The sequence below is a fragment of the Spea bombifrons genome, chromosome 5 (assembly GCF_027358695.1).
Source record: "Spea bombifrons isolate aSpeBom1 chromosome 5, aSpeBom1.2.pri, whole genome shotgun sequence".
Taxonomy (NCBI): domain Eukaryota; kingdom Metazoa; phylum Chordata; class Amphibia; order Anura; family Pelobatidae; genus Spea; species Spea bombifrons.
In genome coordinates, this window is record NC_071091.1 from 14,178,114 (window position 1) to 14,204,592 (window position 26,479).

The 26,479-nt window shown below is 38.5% G+C and overlaps 1 protein-coding gene across 1 annotated transcript in view; it reads left to right on the forward strand.

Moving 5' to 3' along the window:
- Nucleotides 1-26,479, forward strand: part of CUBN (cubilin) — an 83,495-nt gene that overhangs the window by 3,143 nt on the left and 53,873 nt on the right. Inside the window, exons 3-27 of the mRNA XM_053467029.1 lie at nucleotides 799-894; nucleotides 1,242-1,280; nucleotides 1,624-1,725; nucleotides 2,376-2,479; nucleotides 3,201-3,327; nucleotides 4,079-4,247; nucleotides 4,793-4,924; nucleotides 6,390-6,485; nucleotides 6,676-6,800; nucleotides 7,421-7,607; nucleotides 8,491-8,609; nucleotides 9,055-9,289; nucleotides 9,544-9,725; nucleotides 10,396-10,558; nucleotides 11,002-11,192; nucleotides 11,686-11,842; nucleotides 12,366-12,544; nucleotides 14,290-14,455; nucleotides 14,854-15,079; nucleotides 16,843-16,973; nucleotides 22,249-22,435; nucleotides 22,765-22,922; nucleotides 24,267-24,448; nucleotides 24,960-25,116; nucleotides 25,530-25,717. Of these exons, the coding sequence (XP_053323004.1) occupies nucleotides 799-894; nucleotides 1,242-1,280; nucleotides 1,624-1,725; nucleotides 2,376-2,479; nucleotides 3,201-3,327; nucleotides 4,079-4,247; nucleotides 4,793-4,924; nucleotides 6,390-6,485; nucleotides 6,676-6,800; nucleotides 7,421-7,607; nucleotides 8,491-8,609; nucleotides 9,055-9,289; nucleotides 9,544-9,725; nucleotides 10,396-10,558; nucleotides 11,002-11,192; nucleotides 11,686-11,842; nucleotides 12,366-12,544; nucleotides 14,290-14,455; nucleotides 14,854-15,079; nucleotides 16,843-16,973; nucleotides 22,249-22,435; nucleotides 22,765-22,922; nucleotides 24,267-24,448; nucleotides 24,960-25,116; nucleotides 25,530-25,717 (3,798 nt within the window). The remainder of the gene's footprint in view (nucleotides 1-798; nucleotides 895-1,241; nucleotides 1,281-1,623; nucleotides 1,726-2,375; nucleotides 2,480-3,200; nucleotides 3,328-4,078; nucleotides 4,248-4,792; nucleotides 4,925-6,389; nucleotides 6,486-6,675; nucleotides 6,801-7,420; nucleotides 7,608-8,490; nucleotides 8,610-9,054; nucleotides 9,290-9,543; nucleotides 9,726-10,395; nucleotides 10,559-11,001; nucleotides 11,193-11,685; nucleotides 11,843-12,365; nucleotides 12,545-14,289; nucleotides 14,456-14,853; nucleotides 15,080-16,842; nucleotides 16,974-22,248; nucleotides 22,436-22,764; nucleotides 22,923-24,266; nucleotides 24,449-24,959; nucleotides 25,117-25,529; nucleotides 25,718-26,479) is intronic.

The window sequence follows — 26,479 nt, forward strand, 5'->3', positions numbered from 1 at the left end:
ATGCCATGCATCGGCTGGGGTGCCATAAAGCGCACCCCCACTGGACTCTGGGGCAGTAAAAGTGTGTTCTCTGGAGTAATTAATCACACTTTACTAACTGGAAGTATGAATCTGGGTTTAGCGGATGCAAGAAGAACGCTACCTACCGGAAGACATGGTGCCTACTGTAAAGTTTGGTGGAGAAGGGATAATTGTTTTGGGTTTGAGCCCCTTGGTTCCACTAAAGGGAAATGTTAATACTGCAGCATACAAAGGCATTTTAGACAATTGTATCCTTTCAACTTTGTGTCACCAGTTAGGAGGAAGAGCTTTCCTTTTCCACCATGACTGCGCCCATGTGCACAAAGAAAGACCTGTAAAGACATGGTTTGATGTGGAGGAACTCAAGTGGCCGCACAGAGCCCTGACATTAACTCGTTGGAAACATTTGGGATGAATTATAGCGGAGATTGAGAGCCAGGCCTTCTCATTCAACATCAGTGCCTGAATGTCCACAGAAACACTCCCAGAAGAGTGGAGGCTGTTGTAGCTACAAGGAGGGATCAACTCCATTTTAAAGCCCATAGTTTTGGAATGGGATGTCCAACAAGCTTACTGTATATGATGGTCAGGTGTCCACATATGTTCATATAGTGGATACATTTGCCATTGACGTACTTGCTGCATCTGGTGTGTTAAAATACATTTAATTGGCAATTGAATGGGCAACTAAAATTGATCACATGGCCATTAAAATAAAGAAAAGAATTGATCTAGAAATGTGTTATTACCCTGCTGATATTTTGGTTAAAATTCCAGATTCACAAAAATAAAGAAGAGATTGAGGGTGTGAAAGGCAACATGGTTGGGACCAGTCAGAATGTTACAAATCAGATAACACAACTGAATGCCAAGGTAAGTGCCGGCTAATATCTCAGGCGTTCTGCCCCAAATCATATTTCTCTCATTATATATTCCAATATCATAAGAGACTGAGCATTCACAACTGATTTAAGAATATATACATCATGTAAAGTACCTTTATCATACAGACACGCATATCTGATTTGCTGTGATGATCTACAGATCTGGACATTGTAGAAGTCACAAGGATACTGTAAAAGCATCATTCTTGTTAGAGGAGCTGATTGCATAATGCAAGAGCATATATTAAGTGATCAGTTTGCCGATTTCTGGTATATATATATATATATATATATATATATATATATATAATTTTTTATTATTACTTTTTCTTACAGATAATTGATATTGAAGCCAGATTTCAAAGTATTCAACAGGTAAAAATCCAAATGTATGCTTCATTGATGTGCTATGTCCATTAATGACAAAATAAGATATTTGGGGGAGCAATAGATGGGCACTAATGATGTTACTTTCCCGAATCCTCTTTCTGGATACAGAGCTGGCCTTGGGAGGTATATAGCAGGGTTGAGTAAATGGGATTTGGTTGGCACTGGATGGGGTAAGACTGGTTTGAATGTGCAGGTAGTAGGGACGCTAGAAACCATTTTTCACCACTCTGAAAATAATGTTCTGTCCCAATTTTGTGGCGATAGTTGTGTGCCCAGGTATTTGGTCAGATACATAAAGCTGATATTCTTTACTACATATTTTCTACAGGCCATTAGCAGGCAGGCATGCAGCAGCAATCCATGCCAGAACTCCGGAACCTGTCTAAATCTTTTGGATTCCTTTCACTGTATGTGCACAAGTAAATGGCAGGTAAGGCATAACAGTTCTTTCATTATTTCACACAATACGGCACTGAAAGATTTAAATGGCCCTTACGTTAGGGATTAAAAGTAATTGAAGTGAAAGACAGGATGACAATGTTGACCATGTTCACCAACAAACGCACCAGCCAGAAAACCTAGAGAAGGAATCACGATAGGAAGAATCCAATCATTGTGACTGTATCAAGGGACACAACCAGACTACAACAGGCGACTAACTTCAAATCTTTAAATCAGATCAATTCAGTTGGGAATTGGCACCCTACACCCATGCCGATCTCCCACTGCCCCCGCTTATAATTATAAGGGTCGAGTGCTATGCAGGCATAGTAGTATTTACCACGGGAGGATTACTAGAATGAGAAATGCATTGTGGAGGAATAAATATGTGTTAGACCCTTCTATGTATAAGCATCTATATAAATATATAAATATATACAAATATATAATATATACTGCATATAAATTGTGTGACTGTATGCTTTGATTTTCCCAACGTTGTGGCTTGAAGAAACATTGATCCCTCAGACTGAAAAAAACAGCATCATGGGTCATATATAATGGTCGCTTCCCATGTTTGATATATATATAAAGAATATCTGTATAACTAACTGTTTTTTGCTTTTCATTACTTTTGAGGGACCCATCTGTGCTGATGATGTCAATGAATGTCAGATTTACGAAGGGACTGCCTTGGGTTGTCATAATGGTGGCCTATGCACCAACACACCTGGGAGTTACAGGTAAATTCTGCGATGGAATATGTTTAGTCTACGACTACCTGCATGTGTCCACCGGCCAAAGATGACCTGATAAAAGTCAATTCAGGTGGCTGCTGATCGTTTGATTTTATTGTTACCAAGATGAATACAGAGATATGTTACTTGTTTTCCTGTGTACCTTGGAAAGTGCTTACAATGCAGACTTACACAATTATAGAAGTCCAGCCAAGTGGCCTAGTAATGAAACAGATGAGGTAGACAACACGCGCAGTGTGTACTGTCTAGTTCTGTGCATGTGCAAGAAAAAAACTTAAGGTAGTGGCCCAGGGATTTTAAATGATAGCAGCCCAGAGGGAAACTTCCCCCATTGCCAACCATGACCAAGACATGGGGTCTACAGCAGGATGGTGTTGGGGATCCACCTGTATGTGGGAAAGTTATGGTCAATGAGTACACCAAAGCAGAACCTCCTTCTTGCCCCTTTCCTTTATACTTTCATGGTTTATCATGTTACAGAAATAGTATTATTTGTTTCCTTAAGGGAGTTGGCTGGAGAGTTTTGGATTCACTAAGATTGGAAAGTACCCAAATTTAAAGATGTCTCCCTGGTTTTGGTTGCACTCTCTTTAGAAAAGACCCAAAGCCAATGTGCAAAAACCCTGTAAACTAGTTGTAGCTTGTGGGTCTTCCATTGTAAGCAATCAAATGAAGACATTGCATTCTGTGTTGTTTTTTTCTTTAGCTGTTCCTGTACTCCAGAATGGTTCGGCCCTCAGTGTACCTCAAGGTACGATGACTGTAGAGTCGACTCAACTGACCTTTGTGGACATGGCTTCTGCATAGACTTAGACAGAGTTCAGCATAACCAGGTAAGTTTAATGATATCGAGCTTGATATGTTTCTCCCCTTTGATGAATCTCACAACACATCACAACATGATAGATGTTATGTGATTGTGACTAATTATTTTATCTAGTGTGAAAAAGAGTTCACACATTGCTGGTTTTACTACTCGCAGCCGCCATATTTACTTTAAACAAACCAACGTATGCGGGCTCACTCTATGAATCTGAATTAATTACCCCCAGCGCTCTGACGATCGGGTGCTCACGCCAAACTGACACAACATCTCATGTCACATTGTGGCAAACAGAATAGATCGCTGTGATCGCCAGTATTGTTTATTCTGTAATCACATTTACTTAAATAAGGCACACAAATGTACAGCATCCATTACCTGTGGGTATCCATTACATTGTTTATTCCCACTTCAGCAAAATAACAGTAAGAGATATTTTGGGTCACAAGTGACGGTTTTTACACTTTATTAGTTGTAATTCTATTATCCATTTGAAATATTTTAAGACTTATGTATCTATGGATTGCATGATTCATTATACTCTGCTTTATATTCTACCTATAAATTGTAACATCCAAAAAATGTAGTTGTGTTGCTTAATTTTTTTATAAAAATCAGGTCTGTCAAAGGAGAGAGGATTGTTGTGCGCATGCATTCATCCCACAGTGTACCTTACGTGATCTCTGGTGGCTCCCCGTTTTTCCTTGTGTCGGATACGTCTGCAGTGCATTGCAATTTGGTAAATGACTTTTGTTTTTCAGCCTAAATACAAATGTTTCTGTGAAGACGGCTGGATGTCGCCACCAGGTAGTGCCGCCTGTACCGCGGACATCGATGAATGTTCCCTTCCCAATCCACCCTGCTCCCAGAATCCTAAAGTCCAGTGTATGAACACCATGGGATCATTCACATGTGGCCCTTGTCCAACAGGTAAATTTCTTGCGCATATTTTGTATAAAGTATACAATGCAATATGGTTGAATTTGTACCAAAATAGTGAATATATACATTGGTCTGGTATATATAACTGTAGAACATTTAAACATGTATGGGACGAGCATGAAGACTATCCTAGGCATGGTATGCGGCCAAGGACCGAGTAACATTTTAAATCTTATAGAATAGAATAGAAGGAACAAATGGTTCTAAACCACTGACAAATTGTAAAAAATATCTCTAATACATAAAGGTGACCACTCCTAGCTCTAAACCCTCCACAGCAGCAATCTAACTTAATGGCTACCAAAATAGTATAAACCAGGGGTCTCCAAAGCATTCCTCGAGCTTCTTAAAACCTCCTTTGCCTTAAATCCAGAGGTCTAGCTTTCTCTCTATCACAGGTACTCACTTGATCTTAGCCAAAAAGGCAGAGAAGCTGTGAATACTCTAGCAATTCTATAACGTTCAATGTTTAAAGTAAACTGGAAAGTGAAGAATGTTGCAAGAATGAACATTGTAATTATGTCTCTTCAAAGGCTGGCAAGGGAATGGTTATAGTTGTCAGGATATCGATGAATGTCAGACAAACAATGGTGGATGTTCAACAGCTCCATATGTAAAATGCATGAATACCATGGGATCCTATCACTGCGGACCATGTCCACCAGGTAATGCACTCTGAATACTAGACAAAAACATTAAAATATATATTTATATTTGTATCTTCCTTACGAGAAGTAAATAAGTAACTATGGCTCTATGAATACAAACCTGCTTTTCCATGTAGTGTGGGTAGTTAATGTAATCCTATGGTCTCTTCCATGGAAACCATGAGAGTTTTTCTGCATTTTCACTTGTGATTTTTTTCCTCCCACTTCATTTCCCTCTCTTCCTATTTCTTTTTTTGGGATTCTATGGCTCCCCTTTCTCTCTTCCACGCCTCACATCCCCTCCATCTGTACCATACATCCTAATGTTGGATGTAACCGCTGCCCCTATACACATTATGGCAACTTTCACATTGTGACCTTTAGGCCTCATATCCAGCAAACACTTTCAGCTCCTAAAAAAGAGGGACATCAGGGCAGGAAAGAGGGACTGATGGGACCAACATTTTTGCTCCAAAAGAGGGATTGTTCCTCCTAAACAGGGACACTTGAGTTATATGCTCATAAATAGGGCTGACCGACACGTATGGTCATTTACTTTTGGATATGATCACACCAATAGTTGTCCCGACTCCCATATAAATTCAAAAACAAATCCAGTTTGCAGATTTACATATGAAGGCAGAACTGATCACCTGATTTAGGATAGGTCAAACTTTCCGCCTATCAAACATGATACGAGAGAAAAGGGTTCTTTATATTAAGAAGTATGAAAGACGTATAGTATGGAATTCGCTACTCACAGTGTTTGTGCCAAAAAATGCCTTTAAATATGGGTTGGATGCTTTTTTATTTTAGCAAAGAAGAATATCCAGGGATATAAATGGACAGGATTAGTTATAACATGTTGATCCTTTAAAAAGAAATCAGATTTTGGAGTCAAGACGGATTTTTTCTCCTTTTTGAGGCACAATTGGAAATCGCTTCAATGTGGGGTGTGTTTTTTTGTGCCTTCTTCTGGATCAACACCAAGGTGTTGGATGTGTGCTCGTTTCAACATAAATTACTCTGTAGGAAAGAAAACATCAGCTTACAAAAAATAACCAGGAAAAACAGTTCAATAAAAATAGACAAATTGGACCAATTTATGAAGAACCTACGAGCCAACAAATAAGCTGTAGGAGCCGCCGCCGCCACCTGAAGACTGGAAATATGCCCAACCCTAAATAAATGTTTTTCCAGATTTTCAAGTCGATGGAAAGGTTGTGCTGCATAGTGATCAGGGCATAACATAAGTTCAATGTGCCAAACTTGTATGTAGGCACCTGAAGAAGCTTAAAATGAATCTAGAGCTTACTCAGGAGTGCCAGCTTAGTATACAGCACTGAGCATATGGAAAGCATAAGTGATTACAAATGAGCATGCTATAGTGTTATTTGGTGTTACGGGACTGCTTTAAAGGCATGCTTGTTTTGCGTATACAATTATATACACACACATTGAAATATATTTGTCATATGACTAGGTTATGAAGGCGATGGAAAGACTTGTACTCAAATGGATACCTGCTCAGTAAATAATGGAGGTTGCCATCCGCTAGCATCCTGCGCTCCCATGGAAGGTAATGTTCTAGCAGCCGATTGCTATGAGTAGTAAATTGGACTCTAATACGTATTTTAAATGAAAATAGGACTATAGTGTGCCTTTAATTGCACTATAAATTCTAAACAAAATATACATTATGATTACTATGTGGGCTGCAGTTATTTTCAACCACATTGGTGCACATAACTCCCTTTTTCCCGTAACAGATAGCACTTTGCCGATATGTGTCTGTCCGCCTGGGTATGATGGGAATGGATATGGACCCAGTGGCTGCCTGGCTGTCAGTGATATCTGCGAGAAACAGAACCCTTGTGTGAATGGAGATTGCCAGGTAAATATGTTTAGAATAAATCTAAAATTTATTTTAATTGTTAGAGTATAACATTTGCAGAAGGCTTGATTGTCATCCGTGCGATGACAATCAAGCCTTCTGCAAATGTTATTAATGGAGGGCACACAACATAATGAACGGTTTATCAAGATCAACAATGTGTAAAGGGGAGAAAAGTGTTCTGTGCCTTTGTTATACTTTTTCTGTGTCTCTGCCTTGTTTAGTGTGGCAGTTTTGTCTTGTGTAGTCTGTGTCGGTACCTTCTGCATTCTGTGCCTCTGTCTGGAATCTGGTGTGTGGTGTGCCATGGCATTTTGTGGTGGTGTCACTCTGCCTTGGGTTGTTCATCTGTCTTCAGTGCTTCTCCATTGTTTGTGTGCCTATGCCACACGCCTGGCAAGCTTTGACTTGTGTCTGGTGCTGGTATTCCTGTTACGCGACTTGTGCACCTACCTTGTGTCTGGTGCATCCATTTATCCTGTGCAAGGCTCCCTTCTGTCTTCTTCTTGCGGTGCACCTCTGCTTTGTGCATCTTTTGATGAAAATCTTAATTATTATTAAGCAAAGGGACAAGTAACTCAATTAGGAAATTATATCTCCTTGATATTTGTCGTCTTCAGCCTACTGGGTCGGGTTATACATGTAAGTGTGATTCCGGTTGGAACGGCATTAATTGTACAGAAAACATCAATGAATGCTCCAGTAACCCCTGTCAAAATGGCGGCAATTGTATCGATGGGGTTAATAGTTACATCTGTAACTGCACCAGTGCTTGGACAGGCTTCCACTGTGAAACCCCCAAACAAGGTACGGTGATCTTTGCATTTTGACTCTGAAGACAGATGCTATTGCTGAATGTAGTCATTTATGTATTTCAAGTGTTGCTTCAATGTAGTCAAATACATCGATCCTTTCATGATTAAATTAACAAGTAAGTGTTTATTATTTTAAAAAGTAATTACAATGAGACATGAAATTTGTCATAAGGTTTTTGCGTAGGGAATATTTCAATTTTGAGTCACAAACCATACATTTATTCAGATCCTCAAGTGTAATGTTTGTGGACAGCTACGTATTCAGTAAGTGTATGGTGGGCAAAAAGTGCAAAAAAGTAGCAGGTGTATATAGAAATGAGAAAGAACGTGTGTATAAGCAATCAAAAAGCGATGTCCTTTGTGTCCTTATCTGCTCGTCTATGCTTTGGAAACTCTACACCTTTTGACTTCTGAGCAGGACTGTTTGTAGACGTGCTCACGCTGACATCTATGTTATCTTTACTGACTGTCTTCAATCGTTACTTTGATAATAACCTGCATGGCTATCTATGGCACTTGGTTATAAATGGTTTTGTGTTGCTTTTATTGAATCATCAGCGGTGGGGCATTAGAATCCAATCTCACAGGGGCTACTGATAGTAACGACTTTAAAATGCCCATGTTTACAAATTTTTCTCATGTAGGGTCTATTATTATTATTATTTTACTTAAGCTACTACAATGGCCACTAAGAATCTTAGTAACAAAATAAATGATTGGGTACGATGTGTTAATTTAAAAAAAGTTATATATAATGGTTGATAGTTGGCTGGCTGATGGATGTATAGATGGATAGATCTAGAGAAAAGGGAGTTACTATACTACTGCATTTGGTTTGCCATGCCTTTCTAATGTCTTTGTGTTGTTGTGTTTAGATTGTGGTGGTGATTTAACTGGTTTATCGGGCACATTCAGTTACCCAAACAATCCTGGTGCTGAGCAATATGAACATATGGTGAGCTGTTCCTGGGTAATCAGAACGGTACCAGACAAGGTATGGAAGCATAACCATTATTTACATAACATACGTTTTCATTGTTAAGAAGTCTTGTTGGATTCATACTGTAACACATTACTAGCCAATTCTAGGGACACAGAGTATGATTTATCATAGGTCTCTGCAGTGTATTTGTACCAATGCGATTTGGTTATTTATATATTTCCAAGTGAATACATTTGTTGGATTACTTTTCATAATATCTCTTGGAATATTAAGTGGTAGAAAATCACTGTTTCCAATATAATGGAGTGGGAAAAGTACAGTGCTTTTCACATATTAACTCTGTTTACTGATAATGGTGTTGGGTGCCTTTGACTTTGCTGTTAACACAAGGAAGATGGTCTTCTACAAAACATTACAATACGATATGTTTAGTATCACTGAAACTTTTATCTATTATTCTCATTGTTTTATTATGTTCTATACGCTCTGTTTTTAGATTCTGCGTATCACATTTCCTTTTTTCCATTTGGAAGCAAGTGCCAACTGTAACTCAGATTATCTTCAAATTCATGATGGAGAATCTATTTCAGCGTCACAATTAGGGAAATACTGTGGAACACAGATTCCAGAACAGATCGTCAGCACTCATAATTCCTTATTTTTCTTGTTCCGCTCCGACCACGTCACAAATGCTGGAGGGTTTCGGGTTTCTTGGGAGTCCATCCAAGCAGGTACAACCATCTCCTCTGTGTACACAATATACAGTCGTGTTTCAAATATTTCATATTGTATACATTCCTAAAATGACCATCTATTTTCTTTCCACTTGAAAAATACCTTTTCAATAACTAAACTAATCCTGAGCAAAGTTTCTTAAGTGCTACTGAATTTCTCTTATTATTATGAGTGTTACCCTACTTTCAATATATGCATTAGCATCATCTTCAAGCAACAACTTATTACGAGCTTTCCGTTGTGTATTTAGAATGTGGTGGCCAGCTCGTTGGAACTCATGGGTCAATCTCCTCACCTGGATATCCTAACAATTATCCACCAAACCGTGATTGTTATTGGACAATCTCAACCGATCCAGGCCTTTCTATCACATTTTCTTTTGGTACACTAAACATTGAACAACATGAAGACTGTGAACAGGATTATCTAGAGGTAAGCAGGAAGAATTTAAGGTTGGTTATATATCGTACATTCTTTGTTTGGAATGTTGGTTTTCTTGGTATGTTTTTGTACATTTTTTCTCACATTTTGGGGTGTATTAAGTTGGTTTATTTTTTTTGCTAAAATATAAAAAAGCTTCGGATTGTTATAGTACTTGCTTTTTGTTTAAATTATTTAAATGTGTTCAGAACACTTCGAAGCTATATAGGAAGCTGTCTAAATGAAGTTAAGAGGCAATCTCAGAATGTCTATTTGAATTGTGTTATTAGACTTGTCTCCTTCAAATTAATAATTTGCAGAATTTGCACATAAAAACAAATAATACAAATCTATTTATTATGGGACTGTGGTTTGCTTATTAGCGAGTTACAAGGTCTGCTTTGTGGAAGGAACCAAAATCAATCTATGGTATAAGGTGTGGTGGGCAAATTACTAGAAGATGGTGTGCAGTAAAGACGTACAGATTAGAAAAGATGTTCTCACGGGGGTGTTACTGCGGAAACCTCATAATTTTGCCCCTTCTACAATGATACATGTGGGAAAAAAGACATCTGTGAAAGCAAGTGGAAGGTGGCAGTTTCCCGAAACCCTGCGTGTGTCATGAGGTCGTGAACAAAGCGTTGCTACTTATAAGGCAAAATTATTCTCTTTTTTGATGCAGATCCGGGATGGTCTTCTTCCCCAAGATAATGTCCTTGGAAAATATTGCACGAGCCAGTCACCTGCCCCTCTCCAGACGTCAGGACCTTATGCATGGGTTCACTTCCATTCAGACAGCTCAATGTCAGACAGAGGCTTTCAAATCACGTATATAACATTGCCATGTAAGCATATGGGATATTTTTCTTCTATAATCCTTAAATAATTTAGCATAAGTACTCTGTTTTATAATGGAAATGCTTTAGGTGCCAACTGCTAAACCCTAAAGTGCTGTCACAGTCAATGCTGTCTTCAAGGAACGTTGGTGGAGTATGGGCACGACAAATGCATTTAGAATCTCAGTGTATTCTCCAAGGCTCTCGATATATATTCCTGTCTCCTAGTCAATCCTTAAGTCTTGCTGCTCATATCCCAGATTTTGTCTGATACATTTCATTTAATGTATTGGGCCTCAGTGAGACAATAGCTGTAGTCATCAATTGTGTACTATACCAAAGGAACTACTTTCTATATGTACAGGTTGTTTCTGGCCTTCAGCTTTCAGTCTTATTGCTTACTTTCAGTCTTTATTGCTTACCTTCTGTCTAATTGCTTTTATTAATTGCAGCTGAGCCTGGCTGTGGGGGAAACTTTGTTGATTCTGAAGGCTTTATTCTCTCTCCCGGTTGGCCGAATTCTTATGTTGGAAACAAACTCTGCGTTTATGCCATCACGCAATCACCCAGTGACCAAATAAATCTAAGATTTACCCATCTGGACTTGGAAAGTGACAGTGGATGTACTTTGACATATATTGAGGTAAGTGCAACTCATTTCTGTTGTGTTCAGTTGGGTTCCTACAAGACTTTCCCCTGCAACAGGTTTTTTATTCAAACACTTGCTGTGCATGAAAAATGGGTAGCTTTCTATTAGCATAAAAATAAAAATACTAAAGGAAACAAATATTTGGCAGTTCGCAATAGAAAATTAGGCAATGAAGCCCAATATATTGAAAATAGATTTTGATTAAAATATAACAATTAATATATAACATTTATAAACTACCGGTATATAGCACTCGCCTAAGTTGAAAAAAAGTAGTTGGGAATCCAGTAAACACTTTATATCATATTATACTGTGAAATTCTACTAACGAGACTGTGGAAAAGGTTATAAATACAGTTGATCTTTACAATAAAATGAGTATGCAATATGTGTGTGTGAAACTCTAAAGGTTTATTATACTGCATTTGCCATTAAAGTGATTTTCCATATCTATTGCTAATATTCCTCTTGTATGTATGTTAATCAGATTCGAGATGGGAATACAGAAACTGCCCCATTGGTGGGCAAATACTGTAATAGCACGATTCTCCCTTCTATCACATCGAGCTCAAACACACTTTGGGTGAAGTTTAAGTCTGATGCCTCAGCAACAAGTTCAAGTTTTAGAGCATTTTACCAAACTGGTAAGAATATATAATTCATAATATCTGAGCTAGTATTATGCATGCCAAAACCTAAATCTGCTTATTTTTAAGTTTGGATTAAATCTTCCTGAGTATTGTTATATTTGTTGAAAGGCAGCTTTAAAAAAATCGTAGATCACTGGTTGCAAATCTAGATCAACATTTCTCAATTGTGGCCACCAGCACAGTCACCGGACACATGGCACCACTTACATCAAATAGAAGCATCTCAGACTATGTTGTAATGGTGTGCAGGAAAAATGTACATTTGTATTTGTTTTATACATGTATGTAAGAAGTAAGGGAGGGTATGTTCACAACAGCTACCAAAATAGGGCTGTGGCTGCCTTGGTGGCTACTAGAATGGTTATGAACAGAGCACCTAGTTATCAGGAGTGTGTTGTAGAGTCAAGTTGTTTGCATGTTATAAAGCAAGGATCTCACTTAGGCCGTCGTCTTCCCAGTACAAAAAAATACTATATGTCCCAGTTTGGAATCATCATTAACATTACATTTCTTTTAGCTTGTGGGGGTATGCTCTCTGGAGAAGGAACCATTCTGACACCCCATTATCCCAATGCCTACTTCCGTGAAAGGACTTGTGAATGGATTATTACTCAACCAGAAGGAGAAGTGGTTCTGCTCAACTTCAACTCATTTGACATTTCAAATGCTACAGATTGTATCTCTAATTATGTTGAGGTAAGTGGAATCTTCTAGGTTTGTGCAGACTGTTGGATTAGATCAGGAATCTCAAAATATGCTGTAAAGCTAAATACGGCAGGTCTAGGATAGTTTAGGATGCTGTATGATTAATCAAATGGAGAAGACGTGTAGTGTCTGTGTAGTGTCTCACTACCCCGAACGAGCCATGGTCATGGCCAGGTGGCAGATACAAGTAGTGTAGAAGGCAACATGAATCAGAAATCAAGAGATCTGCACATATATATATATTTATACATACGTGTGTATATTGGCAAAGGTAGGACCAGACTGAAGTATGAAAGCACAAGGAGAAACAAAGAAGCCAGCTCAGGATCAAATAAGAAAAGTAAGGAATAGAGGAAAGTCCAAGAAGATAATCGAGCAGCACATGCCCAAGGAAACAAAAAGGTCCCAAAACAGCATTTAGGATTTGTATTTAACTGAAAGCAGGACAAAGAGCCAGAGGGAGCACAATTTCTGGAGTGAGCTGCAAGCTACAGTTCCAAAATAATAGAATAATGGCTGGGTTTATAGACCTGGCTCTGGGCGGCTTTAATGCTGGGAAGGTGCCGTTGAATTTTTGCTGTTTAAGTGCTTTGTGTTTGTTTCGTTTGTTACTCATATACTTCCTGTCGGTTCCCAAGAGCAACAGTGGTACAATTTCTCCTAGACATACAATAGTATAAAAACTAATTTATGTAGGATAATTAAAAAAAAAAAACAGATTGTCCATAGGTTCAGGATACACATATGCCTGTGGTGTCCAAGTTTTCTCTGTAGTGGCCCACTTCATCAGAAATGTATGTGTCCATTGTCTGCAGTCATTTTTTATTGAGAGAAAATATGGCCTTTTAGCTGTCAAACAGTTTTTAGGTAAATTCACAGTAATGTGCAGTGTATGTGTGTATTGCAGAGCCCCACAGTAGTAAAAATCACAATTATATATATATTACAGTAATGTGTACATATCCACATACACTAACACACACACACAGATCCACACAAACATACTGAGGTACTCAAACTAACAAAACCAGACATACACACATACTAACATACCCAAAGACACATGTTCACTCACAATCATACCCACAGACCTTCACTAGCATAGCCAAACACACAAGCTTTACCCACAATACACACACAATAACATACCCAAGCACTCACACTAACATATCCAAAGACACGTGTTCACACACTAAAATACACACACTAACAAACCCAGACACACAGACATGCACTAGCATACCCAGACACACAGACATACATAGACACACACTAACATACCCAGACACACATACATAAATAGACACATGCGCAACTTACCATGCGAAGCATCAGCCCGTCTTCTGTGCCTGCAATCTGCTGTACTACTCCTGCAGGGTCACGCAATGTGACATCGCTCAACCCTGCTTCCACCTGGAGATTAGAGAGATAAAGAGGTAAGTCCAGGTGTCGGGACCTCTTTATCCCTACTCCCAGAGTATGCCTCCATATATTTCGGAATCCGCCAAAGGTTGGAGGTTGCTGTTTTCTTTGTAGATTTCATGCAGGCTGAAGTTCGATGTCCGGCACGCTGCATTTGGCCGACAAGCCAAACGTTAACGCAAAACCTCCTTATAATATATTTAAGACTCTGTCCCACTAGTTTTAGATTATGACCTCTTGATAGATCGTTGTCTTGTGTTCCAATTTCAATAATTTGTATTATTACAAGGTGTGTGGTATGGTTTTACTTTTAGATAAGAGATGGACCTTCTGCAGAATCGACACTCATTGGGAAATACTGTGGCCCTGATGTACCCCCACCAGCTCACTCCACACAGAGATCCCTGTATATTAAATTCACCACCGATGCCTCAGAAACTAACCGGGGCTTCTCAGCTACATATAGCTCCCTGATAGAGGGTGAGTTTGGCTGCTTTATAGGTTGTTTTCAAACGATTTTTCTTCCATAATTGATATTTTTTATAAAAACCACAACTGCTGGGTTTGAGGGGTAGTTTATAAGGTCCTATGAACTACTGGCTGTTTGCAGACATAAGTTTAACTGGCACCGTGTAGGATTATACGTTCGGTGAAATAATATATGACAGCAATTAGACATTAAAGAAATATACAGAGTTTTGAGGTTTTATAGACAATTATCGATACGTTTTTGTATCACTATGGTTAGTTCTGTGTTGGAAGCTTACATTATACGTAGGATTTCTAAACCATGCACGCAATGTAACATAGGAAATCAGTATTCTATTTCATGGTCATATTCTGTTATATGTCTTCTAAATGTGCATTTTTCTTGGCAGGCTGTGGGGGAACACTTACTGGCCTGGAAGGTGCATTTAATAGCCCTAGTTACCCAAATGTCTACCCACATGGAGTTAACTGTATGTGGTTTATCACAGTCCCTCCTGGAAATATCATACGATTGACGTTCACATCATTTAACCTTGAGTTTTCTCACACATGTTCATATGATTACCTGGTAGTCTATAGCAATGTTACCGGAAGTATAGGAGACCAGATTGGAAGGTATGCTATCATGTTTCTATACTATATAACTGAAAATTCAAAAGAAAAAAAATGGGAATACTTTAAACATAAAAAATGTATAAGGAAAGTTGTTATTTTTATATGTTGTTTCATAACCAAGATTTTAAAGGCACCATGCTGGTGCCTTTAAGATACAGAGCACAAGGATACAACATAATATAGAGATACACAATCAGTAGGCCATAGCTGTTCTGATGTGTAAATTACCCTTTCTTGGACACCTATGTCGTAAGTATACCAGTACACAAAACATTACATAAAAGATGTCTATGTGCCAATTCACTTCACAACTCTTTAATTATGTAATGTCTTTTAAAATAACGTTTGTACAACAGTGTAAAACGGATAATTTGCAGGCTTGGCAACAACTCTGTAACGTAACAACCAGTATTTACACTGATCAGACATAACATTATGACCACTGATAGGTGAAGTGAACAACACTGATAATCTTGTTATCATGGCACCCGTCAGTGGGTGGGATATATCGGGCAGCAAGTGAACATTATGTCCTCAAAGTTGATGTGTCAGAAGCAGGGAAAATGGGCAAGCTTAAGGATCTGAGCGACTTTGACAAGGGCCAAATTGTGATGGCGAGAAGACTGGGTCAGAGCCTCTCCAAAACTGCAGCTCTTGTGGGGTGTTCCCGGTCTGCAGTGGTCAGGATCAAAAGTGGTCCAAGGAAGAAAAAGCGGTGAACCAGCGACAGGGTCATGGGGTCTAAGGCTCATTGATGCAAGTGGGGGGGGGTGAAGGCTGGTCCGTGTGGTCAAATCCAACTGAATGCTGGTTCTGGTAGAAAGGTGTCAGCAGTTTGCTGTGTATGGGACTGCGTAGCTGCAGACAGGTCAGGGAGCCCATGCTGACCCCTGTCAACTGCCAAAAGCGCCTACAATGAACACGTGAGCATAAGAGCTGGACCACTGAGCAATGGAAGAGGGTGGTGTGGTCTGATGAATATTTTTTTCTTTGACATCAAGTGGATGGCCGAGTGCGTCGCTTTACCGGGAGAACACATGGCTTAAAGGATCTGCTGCTAACGTCCTGGTGCACCTTCAGAGGTCTAGTGGAGCCCATGCCTTTTGGAGGCAAAAGGGGACCTACACAATATTAGGCATGTGGTCATAATGTTATGGCTGACCAGTGGAGAGCTTTTTAGCATGCGCTCTTGGAATTTATTGAATCGGGCACTTATTACTCCATCAATGGAACTCACTTATCAATCTGGGTATATAATAACTGAGCTATCTCACCGGATGTGCCAATTTGGTAGCTACTATGTTGTTACCCTATCAAAGTGTACATCTCTGAAAGGAGCAGGTCGATTAGAGTTGATGCTAGCACATTTCATGTCTTAAACCCTATGCACTCTGAAAGCATTAACTCCCTTAACAAATAATAAGAACAACATAATCCAAACAAAGCATTAAACACAAAGAACTAACTATCAATCCTGGAGAAGATGGGGTTATGGCTGTTAAAAACTCCTCTTGAGAATCTCCTTAGTAAATGCAGAATTAGGGTCTATTTTTAGAGAATAGGAAAAGTAATCCAACTTTGTATTTTTCAATATCATCATTTATTCTTTTTTCATTATTTATCAGTGTTTCTATTTCTAAAACTAAGTAAAAATATATTAGTAAAGTAAAATAAAAACGCCTTACCAAATGGAATACAGATTACGACATAGGATGCTATGTGCATTCGGATTGAAATATTCAATGCTTTTACTTATATTACAGATATTGCGGACGGTCCATTCCTCCATCGATTACCAGTAGTGACAACACAATGATGGTACACTTAGTCACGGATAGTACTACAGCTACTGAGGGATTTTCAGCTAATTACATAGCAATAAATGCATCTACAGGTAAAAAATGTTTGCTTTCTTCTACTTTAATGTGCCTCCTAAAATCCATTGAAAAAAATATTCAGAAACTAAGCATGTTATTTACTCAAGAATGGACATTCTGCACACCACCTATGAAATGGTAGTCCACTAATTAGCACTCATCATCAGATAAGAGCTTGTTTGGGGGGGGGTGCACCAGAACCATTCCCCAAAAATGGCAGTGGCTGCTGTAAAAGTGTACAGTGCATAACTCCCAACTGTCTCATTTTAAGACGGATAGTCGTAATTTTCACTGTAATGCTTAGGTGCACCAATATGGGCCAAAGAAAATCAGAGAATCTTCCCTGACTGGCCCACTGACTTTTACATTTATCAAACTCTGTGCTCCAACATGGCCATCTGGTGATGTGTTGAAGGAGGGTGCCTTAACATGACATGCTCTGGAGGTTGATAGTCCTGCTTCTATCTCCACAGTAATGCAACTTTAAGGTTAACAAATAATGTGTCTTTGGCATATGATTCTCTTGGTTTAAAGTACTGAGTAAGTGGTCTTTTAAAAACACAAGCCAAATTGTACATTTTTATGGCAGACAAGTGGATAATAGGTTTACAATGGAAAATACACTTGATGGGGTGCTGTACGCTACATTCATATAGTCTTGGGCAAAGCAAAGGAAAAATTGCAAAGGTTGGTCTCTTTGGATGTTGTGTAGAGATTGACACCTTGTTATTTTTTGGTACACTGCTTCATAACCAGTGAGGCATCCAACCATCTTGGATTATAGGATAGTAATAACAATAATGAAATTGATTATTTTCCATGGTTATTATGGTTCGATGTAAAGTGATATGTTCTTACTGCAACTTTTTTACTTTTTGCAAAACCTCCAATTTGTTCAAGCTTTTTATTTTGTATTATTGCGATTATATCATGTTATAGGACACACAGCTTGACTCAAACAAAAAATAGCTTAACGTAAAAAACATATATAGGTTTCCCTAGGTGAACTGTTGTCATTGTCATTATGTTGTCATCTACAAGAGCATTGACACCATAATTATTGGCTACGCAAACTTTGGGATAAACAGAATCTGATAAATGGGTAGCTTTTACCTTAACTAAAGTGTAACTGAAATGGTAAATGTTGATGTAGTTATTTTTACTTTGTACAGCAATGGCCATCATTTCTAAATTACCTTTATACTAACTTTCTTCTCATTGCTGCAGAGTAATAATACCACATGTTGCCATTGGCTCCAGAAAGAGTTTTCAATGCCTGCGGTTATGTAGCTATGAAAGGATTTGGATTCTGTTTCTTTCCTGCAAACATGCCCAGTTTTAAATAAAAAAGCCAGTGTTTAGCACTAAAGTAAAAATTTGGAGATGGCTATAAAGTGGAAAACATATCAGTAAAATATGTTTATATTTATTTTACTTTTAGGATTCTTGATTTAAATAATTAACGCTTATCAGTTTTTTAATTTTGTTTTTTGAAAATACCTTCAATCACGGGTATATGGCTTCATGTTAGGATTTTTTTTTCATGTATATCCCATCTAAATGTAGCCAGAGCTGGTGAGTGGCCCAGTATAAACTGATCCGGGGCTATACTAGACTTTGGGCTTTGCTTGTTGATCTGCATTAACATTAAGCCACCATCTACTCCAGTGTGAGTGCGATAGTGAATACATAGTTTGCCTCGGGCATTAGGAACCCTAGGAAATGTTTACTAATCCATCTCTAGATAAAAACAACAAAACATATGAAGTTTCAGTCATCAGATATTATACTAATCATACAAAAGGGTGGCCTGGAAACAAAAGAAAAAATATGAAAGGAATTTTTTCATCAATCAACCCTGTCTTCAGTTCCAGACCACATTTTACAAATAATATGTTGTTCTCCAAGTGCCCACGCAAGAACTTTTTTAACACAAGGCTTTGCGTGCTGCTGATTATTCCCCAAAAATTGATCTGGCAGAAATCCCTGAACCGAGGGATGAAAGGGACGGCTTTAACCCTTCGGTTCCTTGAGGCTGGCTGGAGCAATGTAGCTTTGACACACAAAAGATTAACTAACAACATCTGTGAGGTCAGCAAACCACTGCGACTATGCCCAGTTTTAATATTCGAAAATATAAAACAATATTAAGAGTATTGAGCAATTTTGTTGCACAATAGATAGATTCATCACATTATAGGAACACGAATATTAAAGATGAGAGGAGCTGCCTAATTGGCGCAGATGTATCAACAACACAGTCCTGATGGGTCTTTTAGTATATTTGCAGTATTTCTTTGGTAATGAATACTATGGCCTGAATAGTGGGAAAATAAACGAAATTGTGTTGAATGGACAATTTGAATTTACAGTTACATTAATGGAGGGTATTTAACATAATTTGTAATTATTTTCCCCAAAAACCTGGGGATTATTTGTTTTGGGATTTTTTTTAAAATAAGCAAGAATGTAAGCAGTATACATCTACCCTAAACAATTATACACATGTAACATATTCTAGAAACATACTGTGTGAGGGGGAGAAAGAACCAGAGATGTAGTTAACCAAGTGTGCTAGAACCCCTAGGGCCGTCTCTGACTGAATGTGGGAGAAGTGGAGGGAAATAGGTGGGCATCCCGCCATGTCAGATGGTACATAAGTAGCATTTTCAGAAGCAAGTAGCATTCCAACTCTCTTACACCTGGCAAAGGCTTTTGAGGGTCTGAGTCTACTGGCAAGTTAGGCCTAGCAGGAGGGTAGGAGCACATGCCAGAGCTTATCTGGTTAAAATATATCGTTTTGTTTTTAGGTCATTGCATGCAGAAGAATGCTTGCAATGACCTCTGTATTGGATATAATCAGACATTTGTATCAGCCCCTGTGGTCCTGGGTGAGACAGAGTCTGACTAGGCCCCAGCTGACTCGCCGGCTCCTAATGCCCTCATATCCTTCCTTGTAAGGCAAGTTTTGTACAGTGTCATGAGCTGGCCCACCGGTGCTTGGCGTATGCTAAAATGTAAACATGTCTTTCTCTAAATGTAATGTCAATCCATAATCTCCCTCATATCTGCATTACCTGCCCACTCTCCCTCCTACAAAAGGCATAATGGTGCCACTGGCCTGAAGAGGGTGAGCTCACGGCAGACGTTTCAAGGAAGCTACATTATAAGGCTCATGGCAGTAAATGCATAGAAGCACAAAAAACGTAAAGGTCAGTTGGAACAACACTGGCACCCTGTAAAGGACAAAAATAATTGTTTTTCTTCTAATATTTCAGACGTTACTCAATTAGGCTTATTTTTAGTAATTTATGTACCTCAGTGGCATTATATTCACGTCTGCATTCACAATTTGTACGGACTACTGAATTTTCAGCAGTTATACTTCTTAGACTAATGTCATGGAGGATACTGAATTGGAACAGATTGTAGGTGTCTATAGTTTAATTCAATGTGGGAGAGGAAGGAAATACAGAAGCATTTTTGATGTGATGAGTTAATCTTCAGGAGGAATGCCTTCCATCATTTGACATTTACATGCATAACGCCCACTGTGAACGAATCCTCTGTTTAAGTCTCTCCAACGCCCCTGGAGTGAAATCGCTTAGTAAGATTACAAGCATTAAAAGGGGGCTTTTACCACAGAATTTACCATAACTAAATTTATTAGTAAATTAACCTAAAGCTTGTGCATATTGTGTTTTTTGTTTAGAGGTGCCATTCTTTGAATCTTAAGAAAACAATTAAGCAAACCTTACTTGTATTAAATTAAAGGTTTAATTTACAGTACAGGAGAAAAACACGTTTAATTACCTAACCTGCTCACTTCTACCTGCCGTCTTAACCTTGGTCTTCTTTACTTTACAAGCCAGTCTCTTACTGTTCAGGAGCCACCAAAAAGCATGCTTACTTATACAGTGAGTGTAATTAAAAAAGAAATTTAAAGCCACTTAGATGTTTTGTTTAAAAGTTAACATTGTAGAAATGAAGATGGTCCCCGAGTTGTCTTCCCTCCTTCCTCTCAACATTATAGGTTTAGGGTTACCTGAGCCAATCAACCAAAATCAGCAACTTAACAGTCAGGAAGAGATAATAAGATGACAGGACCATCTTTAAATATAATGAGGCCCTGGACAAGCCTCCTCCTAAATCTCTTCCACATTACTGCAAGGTGAAGGTTTGTGCAGCTCATTTGGGGTCAGTTGCACAAACCTACAGCTTGAAGCTATTACCTTAGAAACAGCGGCCTCTGTTCCTTATGATAAGCCCATGGAAGCTGCCCCTTTTGCTCCACATTAAAGATTACCCTACCTAATGGGGACGGAGAATCATGCGGATCCTGAGAATGGGAAGTTGGGATGGCTGCACCAATGGTATACACAAAAGGTGTGCATATATAATGCCTATTTTAATAATCCTTATATTTATTTAGTGTATAGAATGTTATACTATAGGATTAGGAAACCGGATTCCTTTGTTTCTCTGACTGTCTTTATGAATTCCTTGTGCTACTTCCACCGAACCTTCACCCTCCCTCCCATCATTTAAGGAAAATCTCAAAACCCACTTGGTTATAGAGGTCTACCATCTTAGCTGCTAGAACTTCCGTGTCACTGATACAACCACCACACTACTTCTCACTTTTCTCTATTCCTTATATTTGTCCTCACCCCATTCCTTCAAGATTGTACTCTTGTGAGCCGGGCTCTCTCCACCTAATGTGTCAGTTTGTCGTAGTCTATCAACTCTAGTCTTCTCTACCCCTTAAATATATGTATTGTTAGACATGCTGGCTACACTCGAGAGGCCATTATGCATACTTCACAAGAGATTTAGCCCACCAGGCAAGTGGTAACATGGTAATAAAATGATTAACCCACAGTCATTAGGTAACCATGATACAAGACTCTTCTAGAAGACTGTTCTAGGCTACCAGTTTAGGGATTACTGTCAAAATAAATTACTAGGAAATTGGTCATAATAATGATGCAAAGAATGCCACTGCACCAAACTTTGTTAACTAATAACGACGGAAGATGGTAAATCTAAAGTATAAAAATAAAATCCCGGCTTGGTCAAGAGCCAAGCCCAGTAAAGCCTGACAGAATCTGTTTTTAGTTATACAATACAGCTGTTAGACTCAAAGGTGTATTTAAAAAGTCAAATTCTTGTACTAAATGGGGAGCAGTCAGCATGATAATTCCATTTGTTTCCATGTAATAGCTCTATATGAAAATCTTTGCCTCGTTCCTTTTTTAAGTACATAGAGCATCTTTTTTTTCCTTCCAACAGCCTGTGATTTTACATCATCAGCACCAACCGGTGTATTTACCTCTCCAAACTACCCTGACAACTATCCCAATAATAAGGATTGTGTCTACAAAATCACGGTGGAGCAAAACAAACAGATAGTATTGAATTTTACTCGTTTTATCTTGGAGATCACCACAAAATGTGAAAAGGATTATGTGGAAGTCAGGTAAGTCCACTTACAAAGAACCCTTCTTGGCAATATACACTGTACATTTTTGCTAAAATCTATTCTTTAATTTACTTGCACTTGTTAGTGTTGATATCCCAGTAATTATACATTTGTTTAGATTTTTAGAATAATTTGGTTTTCCTCTTTGATCATTTACTCCAATGTGCTTTGCAGGCTTGGCTTGGTGATTGAGCCAAATAATTAGACTATACTCAGTGAGATTTTCAGTGTCCAGTTTGGGTATCGATAAGTTAAAGCAGGGTGATGGGGACAAAAGGAAACACTGTCTGAAATAATTTCATGTCTCATCATATTTTTTATTTTAGAGATGGAGGCTACGAAACGTCCCCATTAATCGGCCGATTTTGTTCTCAGTCACCTCCAGTAATTGTGTCCCACAGCAACAAACTTTGGATCAAGTTTAGAAGCGACATGAGTTTCACATACAGTGGATTCTCGGCTCACTGGGACAGCGCATTAACAGGTGCAAAGACATCCATATAGTTATTGCCAGGGTTGGGCATTTACACCAATGGATTGTAGTAAAGCTGCAAGTTAATGTATGTGCAAGGGAGGGCAGGGGGCAATTATCCCTGGATGGCTTAAAGTTTTTGGCCCACTACCAGAGGCTGTTTGTGTGTTTTACTTGAAGTTCTACGTATAGTAAACAGGGTGTGTAGAGTAATAAGGACTTTATCCAGCATCCTTTCTGTGCTCCATTTGTGGGTTTTCCATAAAATTTCCTTTCTGTTAATAAGGGTTGTCCACCAAACTTTTCTTTGCTGCTTTATTGCTGGACTACTTGAGTGGAAGCCCCTGGGTTTAATTGTATCAGTTATGGCCACCATAAGAGCCCGGAGAGCTGCAACCCATTAATTTTGGCATAGATTTATCAAAATGCTACATCACCAAGAATAAAAACATAATATATACTGTTTTCATTTGGCTCTATATTATTAAAAAGAAACTTCGATTCAGTGTTCCCAGCTTACACAGGGGTTTTCTGCTCTACATATACAAAGATCTCATCACTGTGCATGCATGGAGTTTAATTATCATAGACATTTTACTGCATCTTCTAAATAGATTGGAGTTGACATGGTGCTATTGATACACAGAACTGAAGTAACTTTTTAGTGACCTTTAATATATTTACTAATTATATAAACAGTATATATGGCAGACCCGCAGACCCACAAAGTGACAATGTACCCACAAGACTGGGACATGTCCAACAATCATTAAGTCCACTTCAGCAATTCCCAGACACAAGTTACACCCCATCACGTGGGTTAAGTCTCAGGCAAAAAAAAGTCTTTGTTGCTGAAGACATTCTACTTGGACAGAAGAAAAGTACTTTCGGCACATTGTAACAGTGTCAGGCAACTTTACCCCAAACCAACCAAATGGCTTAGTAGTATCACAACCCCAAAACACGTGAACCTTACAACAAGACTGATAAATCATGTTCAGTCCCACTGACCAGGGGGGGACCATTGAAGGAGAACAGAAAGTATTGCGTTAAGAAACATATTCCGCATGGAGGCTCTATCATAGGCCATAAATGGATCTGCATGAAAAGAAACTTTGTTTCTAAATGTTCAGACTCTAGTAGAGCACAATGAAGTGTCAATGAGGTGGCTCAGCTCGATCCTTTGCCATGTGTGCTTGCGGAATGAGAGTATGGAGTGTATGTTCCACATGGACAGGGTAAGTGTGTGCCTGGTAAGACACATTACGGTTGTGTTAAAGATTGTTATGGTGCCAGGCCCAGGAGGCTGCATGAAACCTGCCACACCTTACACAGCCGTTTCTCTTTGTTTTGCAGGTTGTGGTGGGACCCTTACATCAGTGTCTGGAAGCTTTATGTCTCCAAATTACCCCATGCCATATTACCACAACTCCGAGTGTTACTGGCTGCTGAAAGCCTCTGGTGGAAGCATCCTAGAAATCCAGTTTGAGTATTTTCATTTAGAGACTGATTTAAACTGCCGTCATGATTATCTTGCTGTAAGTACATCAGCTGCTACATGTATATGCAACAGTTTCTAAATATACACTTAACGTAGTAGCAGTAATTTAGGTTGACAAAAGACCAAAATCAAATAAGTTTAACCCCAAAAGAAGGCAAACAAAAAACCCCAATTAAACTTTTTTTAATTTTGCCAGTTGGGGGGGGGGGCCTTGTTGACTCCAAAAGGCAATCGGATTTCTCTGTGGCTCTATAATATTAATGTTTATTTGATCAGATATAGCCCTTTATGTTCTGCTTTTATAAAAAAAATATCCAGACCCTTGTTGAAGGCATCTATTGTATTGATAGCACTACCTCTCTTGGCAGTGAAATCCATACCTTTATAGTCCTTACTGTAAAGAATCCCTTCCTTTGTTGTGTATGAAATCTTCGCTCTTCGAGTATCAGAGGATAACTACTTGTTCTTTGTAAACTTATGTTAATAAATAGGTCACTTGAGTGAGTCTTACACATTGTATGATTGCTTACATTGGGTTTATTTTGCAGTTCTACAATGGCAATAACACAAGTTCACAGTTACTGGCAAAGTATTGTGGAAATCAACTGCCAGATCCAATCCGATCCACTGCAAGCAATGTCTATGTAAAGCTAAGAACTGATAATTCTGTATCATACCGTGGTTTCCTGGCTTCATACATGCAAAGTAAGTATTTCTGTATCAAACTCCTTCGCTGCCATTATCTCTGTATATCATTGTAATGGTGGGGGAGAAGATGGGGACATTATTTTATTGTTGTGCCAGTTCTGACACACATTTCAGCGTCCATAGGTTAAAAGCAAGGCACTTCCTTACAGACTTACAGATTTATATATGGATTCTACCTATTCTTTCCCTACAAATGTTCAGCTGTGACGCCTGAAAAAAATGAATCTTTTTAATAATTTCTCCCATTTACTTAATTTAACCATTTATCAATGTTGTTATGTTGACAAATATACTGTATATGTATGCGCTGCTCAATGCTCTGTAACAAGATAAATATGGTGACATTTTGATTCATTATTTATGAAAAAGTGCTCAGTTCTGTGTCTAAGTCTAGTTTTTTCCACTTTTAGTCTGTGACGGAGTTGTAATTGCTAACCGTAGTCATGGAATCTTGGAGAGCTTAAATTATCCCAACTCGTATCCTTTGAACCAACACTGTAACTGGACCATACAAACAACATCTGGGAATACAATCAACTATACATTCACAACGTTTGATGTAGAAAGCAGTTTAAGCTGTGGATATGATTATGTTAAGGTATGATGGCCACATGGCAGTGAATTTTATCTTTGTTGGGTAACAGAGCTTTTTCATCTGTAGGCAACAGATTATGTAATAAAACAGGCTGATTTATTTACAAATTCCAAAATGCTAACTTTTCGTAAGCAAGTTTTTTTCTGGCCTGTGGTTGGTGTGCAGCTCCTATGAGTGGGTATCGCCTGTTATTTTTGGTATGGTACGAAAAGTGAATATTGCCAGGAATGGAGAGCATAGGGTTATGTCACTGTAAACTCATGGGTAATGTAGGCTCGTGAGAGAGGGGCGCTCTTCAAACCCTGTACCAGTATGAATTAAGGGGTGATAATAATGTTATAATGCTGGTGAGATATCTCGGTTGGGAAATGTCCTGACTTACCTTGCCAGTAATAGCCTGTTAATCCAGACCACAATATCATGTAGATTCATTTAGCGCTGGCTAGCTAGGTGAACAATGTGATATATCATTTAATATAAACCAGTTATATAAACACGCACATCCCACACATACCAATCTCTTCATATCCATTCTCAATTGCTTTTAAGTAAAATTAAGAACATTAAATAAATAAGCTTTAATTAAATAATTAAACATATTAAAAGGGTATTTTAGGGAAAGTTATTTTTCGGCTATTTAAATTGAATTGAATAATTATTGCTGCTTTTATTGTGTCTGCTGCCTAAATTCAGTCTCCGTTAGATTTGTCTAAAAAGTGTAATTTAAGAAATGCGTGACTGCATAACAGAAAAGGTCTGTGGTGG